Here is an 11,818-nt window from a genome sequence, read left to right as displayed (position 1 = left end):
TTGAGTGCCAAAGTTAAACACACAGCGAGTTTAAAGCAATTGTTTAAGGACCATTATTTAAAGGCATCTTATCTCGATCCCTCTAAGGCCGACTTAGGAATCAATAGCCTACCTCTAAATTGTTGTTAGGACAGTGCTGACTTTAAAACACCTGTCTGCTCTTGCCTGTGCTTTAGCCAGTTCATCTGTGTAACTGGAGGACAGTCAACAATGGCCCCTGCGAGGAAGGGAACTGAGAAGCGGCATAACCCAGTGGAAAGCATTTGTAGAAAAATCAGAGCCATCCAAAAGAGAGACGAGCTTCCAAATCCAAGTCAACAGATCATCAAATACCAATCTAGCAGCTTTGATAGTCCGCAGACTAACACCAGGAAAGATTTTGAAGAGGTACTGAGGAGGATGACTGCCTCTCGCCTTCCTACAACCAACACTCACTTCTCAGGCTCTGAGAAAGATGACGCCTTCGTTTCATCTCCTCAAACTGTGTCTCCAAGAACCCCAGCCACCTCTCATCTCAGCTCCCCTGAGAATTCAACATACCCTGTCCTCACAAGTCCTGAAAACATCTCAAGGCTGAGAACCCAGAGCGCCCAGAATTATGTATCCTTGGTGTCGCAGATCAGAAAGGGGGAGCCCTTCTCTAACAAGGATTTGAATAACTGTCGTAATGAAAACCATTTTAGCACCTTAAAACTTGACTTTGATTCCACCTCTGATCAAAGCTCAGAAATTTTTACTCCTCAGGATTCAGTGGTGAAAAAATGGTCTCTGAATGAAGATGGTAAATATTCGTCTTTTAATATTCTTTCAATAGAGCAATAAGCATGTCGCTTTCAGAATACCTGAATTTTAAACAGCAACTACAACAAAACCCCCAATTCACATCACTAAAGTCTAGATGGAAGCATTCATCTTTCCCTTTTAACGTATTGTTTTGCTGTGGGGTTTTTTTGGTCTTAAGAGGAAATTTTATATGTAAAATATAAATATTTTCTATGATTTCAACTTAAAACCTGATAGAAATTCTGGATTGTATTTACAATCATAATCATTGGTATTTCTCTACCGACCTGAAAACAAACGTTCTCCAGGACAAATTGGAATGTCACGATGGAAATACATAGATGCGGGGGAGTTAAAATTCATATAGTTCCCAAGAACCTTGCTGAAAACTAGCATTTTAGCAATTTTTCGTGTGTGGGAGAGTAAAACATGTAAGAAGTGTGGATTCCAAATACAGCCAATAACTCGGGCCAGGGGAGAATGTAAATTTCGCAGGCCAATTTCAACTGAAATTTTGGGAACTTTATTTAGGGAATTGCTTACAGAGTCCTATATATGATAAACACTGAAAAACCAAACCTTGTAAAATGACACACACTCTGTATAGCTGTGTTTCAACTCTCCCTCTATTATACTACTTGCCTTCTCACAGGGTGCTCTTAATATTACAGGGCAAAAAAAAAGCTCACTCCCCTCTCCATCTCTCCTTTTCCCCTATGTTTATAAAACTTATAAATTAAAAGAAAAAAATGAAAGTAGACCTTCAACACCACTTTGTTGCCTGGTCTATTTAAGTAATCAGTATTGTATTCTGTTTATTTAAATGTTTTCTTTTTTCAAATTAAAACAAAAAAATTAATCATTGCAGCACAGAAAAGCATTTCTGGATTTGCAAACTCTTTGTTCTAATAGGATGGAAACTAGGAGCTGATGACAGCAAGGAAGGTGTAACAGACAGCATTACCAGGACCTGTGAAAGGTTCTTCACAGGCATTTTTCATGCATGTGACACCAAATGCAGGGGTAAGTTGAACAGTACCTGCTCAAATGTTTGTGGTATCTATCAAGGCCTTGCACTTTCTCCTGGGAGAGAAAGGGAAATGGTTACACGTGGTGCTCCGTGGGCCTGTCTGCACACACGTGGTGGATGCAACCTAATTTGGGACTAAGGATGGCTGTTTAAGTGTTGTTTATCTCTTTATAACTTCTTTCTACCTATTTTGCATGTTTTACCAATGTCTTGAATGATTTCATTGAGCTGATCCACTGATTTCCGAGGTCCAATCGTGGACTGGAACTGCTGACCTGTCATGGGTGTTGCCACAAAAGAAATACCTACTTCAAAATGTATAAAACCACATACACATTTAGCTCAAAATTTTTAATTTTAGATTTTCACTTCTGCTTTTTTTAGAGATGTGTTCTTTTTAAAATGTCCGCAAGTAATTTTTAGTACATAAGTGATTCATACTCACTGTAGTAAAATTAATAGTATGTAGATAGATAAGCAAAAAAGAAAGGAGAAAAACCATCAGTAATTCTTTTCCCCTGAGTAACAATTGTTAGTGATTTGTTTTATAATCTTCCACAACTTCTTTGGTCAACATGGTTTTCTTTTATTTAGATTATATATATATTTTTATTTTAGAACATTTTAAACATATACAGAAGTAAAGAGAATAGTATGAAGAACCCTTATATAAATGTCATAACCAATTATGTGTCATTTTTAACCCCACTCGTTTTCCTCTTCATTCTGGGTTATTTTGAGACAAATCCAAAACATTATAATATTTCACCTGTAAATATTTCAATACATTTTTCTAAAAGATAGACCGATTTCAAACACAAGCACCATGTTATTATGACTAAAAATATAACATAATTTCTTAATATCAAATATCTTTTCAATATTCAAAAGTTCTCACTTGTGAGAGAAATTAATTTTTTTCTTAAACAGTTTAATTGTTCAAATCAATATCCAAGAAAGGTTTGTTCATAGTAATTAGCTTTCTGGCTTATATCTCTGCTCCCTTTCCATCTCTCATTTTTATTGTATTTTATTTGTTAATAACACTGGATCTTTTATCCCAGAGTTTCCCCCAATCTGAATTTTGGTGATAGTGTGACTGTAGGAACACTTAACTTCTCTCTCTGTCCCCTATTCTTAGAGGTTTGATTGGATAAACTTTGGTTTATACATTTTTAGTCAAGAACTCTACATAGATGTGTTATGTATTTTTATCAGAAAGCAAAACTATTGATGATGAAGGCTTAAATCTCTTCTTTCATTGGGTGTTGCAAATGGTGATAGTCTATTATTCCTTCCTAATTTATCAGCTGGAATAGGCTATAAGAGAAACTCCCCTGCTTCATCGACTATTTGGCTGTCCTGAATCTCAAAGAAGAGGCAGGATAAAAACTTGATTATGTTTCTGATCACTTGAGAGTAAGCTGTGGCTTATTTTTACCCCTAACTATATTAGTGTGTATTTTGTATTAAACAAGGACATTTGCTTGCATGATCACAGACCAATGATGAAAATCAGGATATTTAATGGTGATACAATAGGATAATCTAATTCAAAATCCTATATTCAAATTTTGTCAATTGTCCCAATAGTGTATTTTATAACCTTTTTGTTTCCTGGTCCAGGATCCAATTCAGAATCACTTCTTGTATTTAGTTGTCGCATCTCTTTAGTCTCCTTACATCTGGAACAGTCCCTCAGATTCCTTGTCTCTTATGACTTTGAAATTTTTGAAGAGTATGGGCCAGTTGCTTTGTAAAAGGTCTAGTATTTCCTCTTGATTATCCAGGTTATACATTTTTGCAAATACTACAGAGTGATACGTTCTTCTCAGTATAATATATGAGGATTTTTTAACTTTGATTACTTGATTAGTGTGGTGTCTGCTGTTTTCCCATTGTAAAGTTACTATTTTTCCTTTGTAATTAATGTAACTTATGGGAAGATACTTTGAGTTACATAAATACCCTATTCCTCATCAAACTTTCCCTCCCTAGTTTTAGCATCTGTGATATTGTGATTTATAATAAAAATATATATATTTGTTCTTTGTCTCATTTCTGGAACAGAGCTCCTAAAACCATTGGAATTTCCTAAATTATGAGAGCAATAAAGCTGTCTTTTGTTATGTTAATGAAGTGACTTTTTGACCCCACCTAAAGATGGGGGCTGGTTGCCTGAGGAATCAAACCCATGATTAGAGGGTTGGAACTTTCAGCCTCACCCCCAGGCCTCTGGGGGAGGGGAGATGGAGTGGAGATTGAATTCAGTCACCAATGGCCAATGATTTAATCAATCATGCCTCTTTAATGAAGCCTCTGTAGAAACTTAAAAGGAGAGGTCTCGGAGAGCTTCCAGATTGGTGAACAAACGTGGAGATTTGGAGAGTGGAGACCCAGGGAGAGTGCAAAAGTTATGTGCCCTTTCCCCATAACTAACCCTATGCATCTTTTCCATCTGGCTGGTCCTTAATTATATCCTTTTATAAAAACTGGTGTTCTAGTAAGTAAAATGTTTCCCTGAGCTATGTGAGCCACTCTAGCAAATTAGTTAATTGAACCCAAGGAGGGGGTTGTTAGAACCTCCAATCTGTCTACTTGGTCAGAAGCACAGGTGATGACCTGGCTCCCCCACACCTCCTCCCCCAAGGCAGATAGCTCAGGGCAGGCCTTAGTTATAAGTAAAAAAGATGTCTTATGCTTAAAGAAGATTGGTGTGTCAATTAGTAACTTAGCCTGGATGATTTTCATTTCTGAATGTGTCAGTAGGACTAACTGTATCTAAAAATGACCTCTCTACCCTGATTCCCCTGTCTCCCCCCCAAAAAAATCAGAGTACTTAAGACTGAAATTTCATCTCAGCAGAGGGAAAACTTTCTTCATTGAGTGCTTTATAAGGAAAGAATGAGAGACAAAACTAAAGTGGCATCTTATAGATAAGGATACTGAGGCTCAAAGAGACTTAAGTAATTTTCCCAAATCCACTCAGCTGGTACATTCCAGCCAAGATTTGACCAGCTCCATTAGACTCCAGCCCAAGGCCAGCGCTCAGCCTATCATGCCACCTCAGCAGGATTGCAAGGTTAGATGGCATGTTCCCAGGACCCAAGGAATCAGAGAAGCGCCTCACAAGAAATACTCTTAACTCATCTTTCAAAACTAATTTGCCTTTTTTCTTTCTAAGGCTCAGTAAGAATTGCCAAAATAATAGATTACCTAAGACAAACAACTAGTCAAGATTATGAAGACGGTGGCTTTGAGGAATTATGGAGGATGCTTGATCCTGAAAAGAGAGACCTGCATGTGGACCTGGAAACTTTCCATGTCATCATGAAAGAATGGATGACTTGCTGTAAGAACAAATGGTAATCAGCAGGAAGCATTGTTGGGTTGTTTCAACAACTGATTACAATTAATGCTAATCACTGTTTTCTTTGTTGATGGAAATATTGTAATCTGGTGCTTCTCACACTTTAGCAGGCATTGTAGTCACCTGAACAAATTATACCTGATTGCTGGCCAATGCCCCCTCCACCCCCCACCCCATCCCCCATCCCCTATCCCCCACATCCCACATCTCTGTCATGATTCTGTATGTCTGGGATGAAGCCTGATAATTTGCATTTTAAAGTGTTTCCAGGTGATGCTGACGAAGGGCACACTTTGAGAACCTATTATGTTAATTACACTAATCCTGATAACATTCATTTATGTGATTAGGGGGCAGCACGTATTATGGTCTCCAAAAGAACTGAGCTGGCATAGGAGTCAAGCAGATCATTGGTACTGACCAACAGATCTCCAGATGCACTTAAACTCAAAGTGAACGCCCTTTTGAGGTCAGTGGGGGTGTTTAGGCAGCGAGTGTAATTTAGAAGCCTCAACTATAGGGAAGCAAAAGGGAAAAGGAGACATACAGTGGGATAGAAAAAATTATAAAAATAAATGGCACCAGATCTCGGGTGCCCCTGATGGATACTGGAGAAGAGTCACCCTCTTTCACAGGAAGTCAATTCCTGTGGCTTTTACTCAGCCACCGAGCTCTAGCTATTAGCAGATAGGTAGCAGGGATTTGCTTAAAGAAAACCTCAAGCCCAAAGAGTGGCAGAACTTGCTGTACATCACACAGGGTTAGGATGTATAGATGACTTAAGAAAAGATGAATGAAACGGTGTTTAAAGTACGTGAGTTAATCGGGAAAGCAAGGTAAATATATAAAAATATGGAATATTACTAGTAATCAAAGAAATGCAAATAAAGACAACATACCATTTTTGCCCATTAGTTTGGCAAAGAATTAAAAGAATCACTCCATCCCGTGTTGTCAGGGCAGGTGGAAAATAAAGTCCACTCTCATACATTGTTGGTAGTAGTGCAGTGGCTTTCATGAGCAATTTATAAATGTGTACTAAGTCCTTAAAAACATGTGATGTGTTCAAGCTAGTAATGTAACTTTAAGGAAAATAACCAATCACGTACTCTAATATGTGTGTAGAATGCTGTTTATGATGGCGATAAAAATAAGCAACCTAAATATTTAAAGATAGAGGGTTGGACAAATAAATTGTAATACTTCCATACACTAGAATCCTAAATAGTGACTCAAAATTATAATTAGACAAATATTTGACAAGAGAAATATTCATATATATGTATTTCAAATAACAGGCCATTAATTCATATATGTAGTATAAGCCCACATTTGTAATAAATATGCATAGGAAATCATTGAAAAAGTATTCCAAAATTATTACCTTTTGCATGATGGTTTTAACTTTTCTCATGAATTTTCTCATTTTTCTAAAATATTTAAATTTGGTTATATAATAAAAATATCAATAATCCACTTATAAAATGGCATGAGAGCAAAAGAAAGTCTCTAGTGTTTTTTGTGGTTTTTTTGTTTTTTGTTTTTTAAATATAACTTTGATTCCAGAGAGAGGAAGGGGAGAGGGGGAGAGAGAGAGAGAGAAACATTAATGATGAGAGAGTCATTGATCAGCTGCCTCCTGCACGCCCCTGACTGGGGATCGAGCCCACAACCCGGGCATGTGCCCTGACCGGGAATCGAGCCTCAATCTCCTGGATCCTAGGTCGATGTTCAACCGCTGAGCCATGCCCAGCCGGGCTCTAGTTTTTATAACATACGATAGGAAAAGAAAAAACAGGTATAAATACAAATTATAAAAACAAAAACTCAGGAATGGTGATGGGTATGTAGTTAGGAATAGTAAGAATGCTGTATGACTTCTGCTTAGCCACCTTTTGACAGACATTTCACGTGGAAACACAATGAGATGTAAGTACAAATTTAGAGAATTTTGTGGCTGCTCCAGAGAGATAGTGAAAGGATTTGGAATTTAGAAAGATTAAGTAACAAAAGTTAAATCATAATATAGATACTCTTAGGAAAACAATAGAAATTTTCCTTTGTTTGGAGGCTTAGAGCTAGAGTTTGTGCACTTCCCCAAATTTCAAGAGTAAAATGCTCAAAGTACAATTAGTCTAGATTCAACTTGGTTTTCCATGAGAAACAGAAAGGATAACACCATCGATGTGCCTCAAAATATTAGTTGTTTATGCCTTTTCCTTCTCAATTTTTTAAGGCTCATGGCCTTGCTACCTCCACAAGTGTTCACTTATTACTCCAAACTATTTTAACTTCCGAATCCATGAGGCCTTCTACCATAACTGCTATTCATAATCACCTACGTATTTATGCATGCACATTTTCTTTTTCATGTCAGATGCTTTTAAAGAGAAATTCTTTAAAAGAAAACAAGGTTATGGAAGGTGGAAGGAATTAATGTATTATGTTTCTTTTCTATTACCTTACCTAAGCACAGTGTTGGGCCCCAAATAGTTGCTGAATGAATAGATGGTTTTAAAATCCAGAAACAAACACTCAAATAGGAAAGCACAGAGTGCATCTGAAAAATTAGCTAAGCTTTGGTCAGGCAAAGAATCCCAGCTCATTGGTTTTGTTTTTTGGCCACAGGGAAGGAGTGAATAGTGGATCAGGCCGCAGCATTGACAATTCTGCTCTTGAACAGGACAGCATGAAATCCGGGCGAGCAAGTATGTGCGGGTTTCCTTGTGACGGTTCTGCCACTTTCTTGTGCCTTGGAGAAGTGGATCTTTCATGCAACACTCTTGTATGTGTTTCAGTTAAGACGACTACAGATGTAACAGAGTCTGCATCAGGGAGCTTCGAGGCTTTGGGCGGAGACGTGTCTAGAGGAGTCTTGTAAGCATTCTTAGTTGTAATGCTTTCTCAAGGGCACCATGTTTTATTATTTATTTTATAATAAATACTTATGTATTTTACTTATGATGAAGTCACTTAGCCCTTTTTTAGTAGGAGAGCTAACATCGTTTACTTTTTTTTAAAAAAAAGTTTTTATTTATTTTAGAGACAGGAAGGGGGGAGAGAGAGAGAGAGAGAAACATAGATGTGAGAGAGAAACATCAATCGGTTGCCTCCCGTACCAGGTGATCGAACCTGCAACCTGGGCATGTGCCCTGACCAGGAATGGAGCCAGCCACCTTTTAGTGCATGAGACAATGCTTAACCAATTGAGCCACACCACCTAGGTCTAACATCATTTACCTTTAACTTTTAACTATTCTGTCTGAATTGCATTAGAACTAGTTTCACTAGGGACACAAATTATGTAAGACTAGTATTGCATAATTAACATTTTCGCACTCATGGAACCCTTCTCCTCTATTGACGTCATGTGTTTTCCATGGAAAACAAGTTCCGTTTGAAGTAGAGTTATGACATTGACCTTATGCTCTTTGGGAGATTATTTTTAAAGCACTTCTTTAGTCAATGCTTTTAAAGAGAAAAGCTGTTTTTTGACTAAATTGTGTGTGTTTTAGATATTAGGGAGAGGTGATTCTGTCTCTCCCTTAGTTTATCTTTGTCACTTCAGATTTACTCATGCAAAAAGGTGGTTTAAAAACCAAGTATTAAACCTGTGCTAAGAACTCGGATAAAATGGCAAAGAAGAGGAGGAGGCCTAGGACTCCATGAGACATGCAATCCAGACTTTCACAGGGTTCATGATCTAATGTTGGTGGCAAGAGTGACACTCACAAACATTAACAAGCTGTAGAAAATATCAGGGAACACGAACACTAAATGGAGAGGTACAGGCTGCAAATGTAAGACTCTCGGAACTGTTTTCTAGTTAAAGGCCTATTAAAACCTGCCGAGATCCCTTGACTGAGACTAATGTGTCTATTTTGGGATCTCCCATAACCCAGGCAGAAATAGGACCTCTTCAGGTAGATGGAGACAAACACTGTGAGTGAAGCGGAAAGAAAGAAAAGCTGTGCTAGCTGACTTGACAACTGGCAGATGAATACCTGGCAACTTCGGACCAACCTTTCATACTATTATAACAAATGCTTGAATAAATGTTTATTGTCTAAGCTCCATTTGTGAGGGTAAAGTAGAAAATCTCACAGGAATATTTAAGCCTATTTGGGCTTAGCCATATGCCTTATTTTGATTGGAAGGGATTAAACATGTTGAAGGTTATTTATTCTCATTCCTTATTTCGTCTGCAGAGAGGTGTCTGATTTGATTGCCTACGTAGCAGACCTGCATGTCAACAAGCAGAAGCTAGAGGAGGAGAACAGTAAGTTGAAGCTGGCCTTGGAAACCTTGGAAGAAGATAACAGCCGCTTATCAGAGGACTGTGCTGAATTGCGCCTTCAGATAAAAAGGTGAGCCGCTGTGGGGTACAGTGTGCTGCGGGGGGGGGGGGGGGTCAGTTTTGCTTTGTTTTTTTACTGAGATATAATTTACATAGCATAAAATTTACCCTTTTAAAGTTCACAGTTCACAGTTCAGTATTTTTGGTATATTCACGTAGTCACGCAACTATCATCGTGATCTAATTCCACAACATTTTTATCCCTCCAAAAAGAAGCCCCATATGAATTAGCAGACACTTCCCACATCCCCTTCCCCTCCGTACCCTGCAACCACTAATCTTTTTTCTGTCTCTATGGATTTGGCTATTGCAGTCATTTCCTATAAATGGAATAATACAATATGCGCCTGTGTCTGGCTTCTTTCACTTAGTGTGATGTCTTCAAGGTTCATCCATGTTTAGCATGTATCGCTGCTTCACTCCTTTCTGTGGCTGCAGAACCATCCGTTGTGTGGATATAGCATGCCATTTTGTTTATTCATTCTTCAGAGGATGGACTTCTGGGTTATTTCCACTTTCGGCTCTTATGAATATTGCTGCTATGAACATCTGTGTACTGGTTTTTATGTGGACATGTTTTTGGTTCTTTTGGGCTTATACCTAGGAGTGAGATTGCTGGGTAGGAACCTATACTTAGCATTTTGAGGAGCTGCCAAACTGTTCTCCAAAGCAGCTGTATCATTTTATATTCCCATGAGCAATGTTTGCCAGTTCTTTTCCATCAGCGATGTTCCCTGTGTCATTCAAGGTAGTGTTCTCTGTGTAAGACCATTATACCTAGGGGCCAGGTGTGGACCTATCTAAAGCAGCTGTGGTTTGGTTGAGCCCTTACTGTAATGCTGAGTCCCATGCAAAGTATTAAAGGAGATTTACTGATGAGTCAAATTTAAAATATGCCTTCAGGGTGCCTATACCCTAGAAGGATGGTAAGAAAGTTCCTGACCTTAGCTTAAGATAGAAAGGACTAAAGGACCTGAGAGACAGACCAGATAAAGTGTCCAACACTGGTAAAGTGGTTGCAGGGAGATGCTTGAGCATCAGAAAAAAAGCAACAATTTCACACAAAGATGTGTTTTAGATGTAGCTGCTAATATTCTGAACAGAAAACTTTTAAGTTAACTCGAAAAGATGGTAAAGCATTCTGACATGGACTCATAATTTTTTGACCAGCCAGTCCAGCCTCCAAACCAATGTGTAAAAAAAAGGCTTACCTCAAGCTCTCTTCATTCCACAGTGGGCTTATTTATTATTTATTTGAAATTTAAGAATTCAAAGTTTCTTAAGAAAACAAAACAAAGCAAAACTATTCCTTAGATGAATGTGCCAATCAGGGCTTTGGGTTGCAAGCCCCAGAAGCTGACTCTGGTTTACTGAAGCAGTAAAGAAATGTGTTACAAGGGAATTGGGTTACTCACAGAAGAACAGAAAGGCTAGAGACTCTAGACCAGCAGCCAGAATGCCAATGTGTACAAAATTAAGCCTTTTGTCTTTTTCTTTTCTCCTTCCCCTAATCCTTCAGAAAGAGCCTGTTTCCTTTTGGAGCTCACAGCCTATTTTTGATATTGTGCAGTTGTCCTAATATAATTTGCCTTCTATATTAACTGTCCCTCATTAATGGGAGGAACTTTATCTTACCCATCCTGGCTACCCGTGCTTAGTAGAATATCCTCCGCAGAATAGCTCTTCCATCCCTTCAGTTGCCTGCAAGCCAGACATCATTGTCTCCTTTTTCTTCCCCAGCCTTCACTTCTAAATCAAATAGCCAGTCCTGTTCCATTGACTTACTTTATATCTCTCAAATAGACTTCTTTTCATTCCTATATCTGCCACGTTGTTCAAGTCAACATTACCTTTCACCTGGGTCATGACAGCAACCTCCTGATTAGGTTCCCTGCCTTTTCCAAAACTTGAGCCACACCTACAGGATGCTCTTCCTAAAGGCCAGCCTGACTACATCACGCCTCTGCTTTAAACACTTCGTGGAGCCCTGTCGTACTCAGGATAAAAATCTAAAGTCCTCCATCTAGTTTGCAAACCCTTTCATGATGGGGCTTTTGTTACCTTATTTCTACTTCCCATTTTCCACTCTGGGCTCCAACAATATCTAGCTGCTTGCAGCCCCTCAACGAGCTTCTGTTCTCTCTCCTTCTTTCTCATCTGAACTGTCTGCCTTTTACACAGTGTCTGCAGAACTTGGGTTCACTTCACCCTTGGTTCTTAACACTGAATTGTACTTATGATTGTTGGTTTATCCTACTAGACCATAAACTCCAGGAGA

The 11,818-nt window shown here is 38.5% G+C and overlaps 1 protein-coding gene across 1 annotated transcript in view; it reads left to right on the top strand.

Moving 5' to 3' along the window:
• Positions 1-210: 210 nt before the first annotated feature.
• The window catches only part of IRAG2 (inositol 1,4,5-triphosphate receptor associated 2), a 75,459-nt gene continuing 63,851 nt past the window's right edge, over positions 211-11,818 (top strand). The window contains exons 1-6 of the mRNA XM_087814754.1: positions 211-781; positions 1,696-1,806; positions 4,998-5,178; positions 7,812-7,891; positions 7,982-8,060; positions 9,392-9,550. Coding sequence (XP_087670880.1) covers positions 211-781; positions 1,696-1,806; positions 4,998-5,178; positions 7,812-7,891; positions 7,982-8,060; positions 9,392-9,550 — 1,181 coding nt within the window. The remainder of the gene's footprint in view (positions 782-1,695; positions 1,807-4,997; positions 5,179-7,811; positions 7,892-7,981; positions 8,061-9,391; positions 9,551-11,818) is intronic.

The sequence above is a fragment of the Miniopterus natalensis genome, chromosome 2 (genome assembly GCF_054644295.1).
Source record: "Miniopterus natalensis isolate mMinNat1 chromosome 2, mMinNat1.hap1, whole genome shotgun sequence".
Classification (NCBI taxonomy): domain Eukaryota; kingdom Metazoa; phylum Chordata; class Mammalia; order Chiroptera; family Miniopteridae; genus Miniopterus; species Miniopterus natalensis.
Note: the sequence above shows the minus strand (reverse complement) of the source record. Positions and strands in the feature narration are given on the sequence as shown.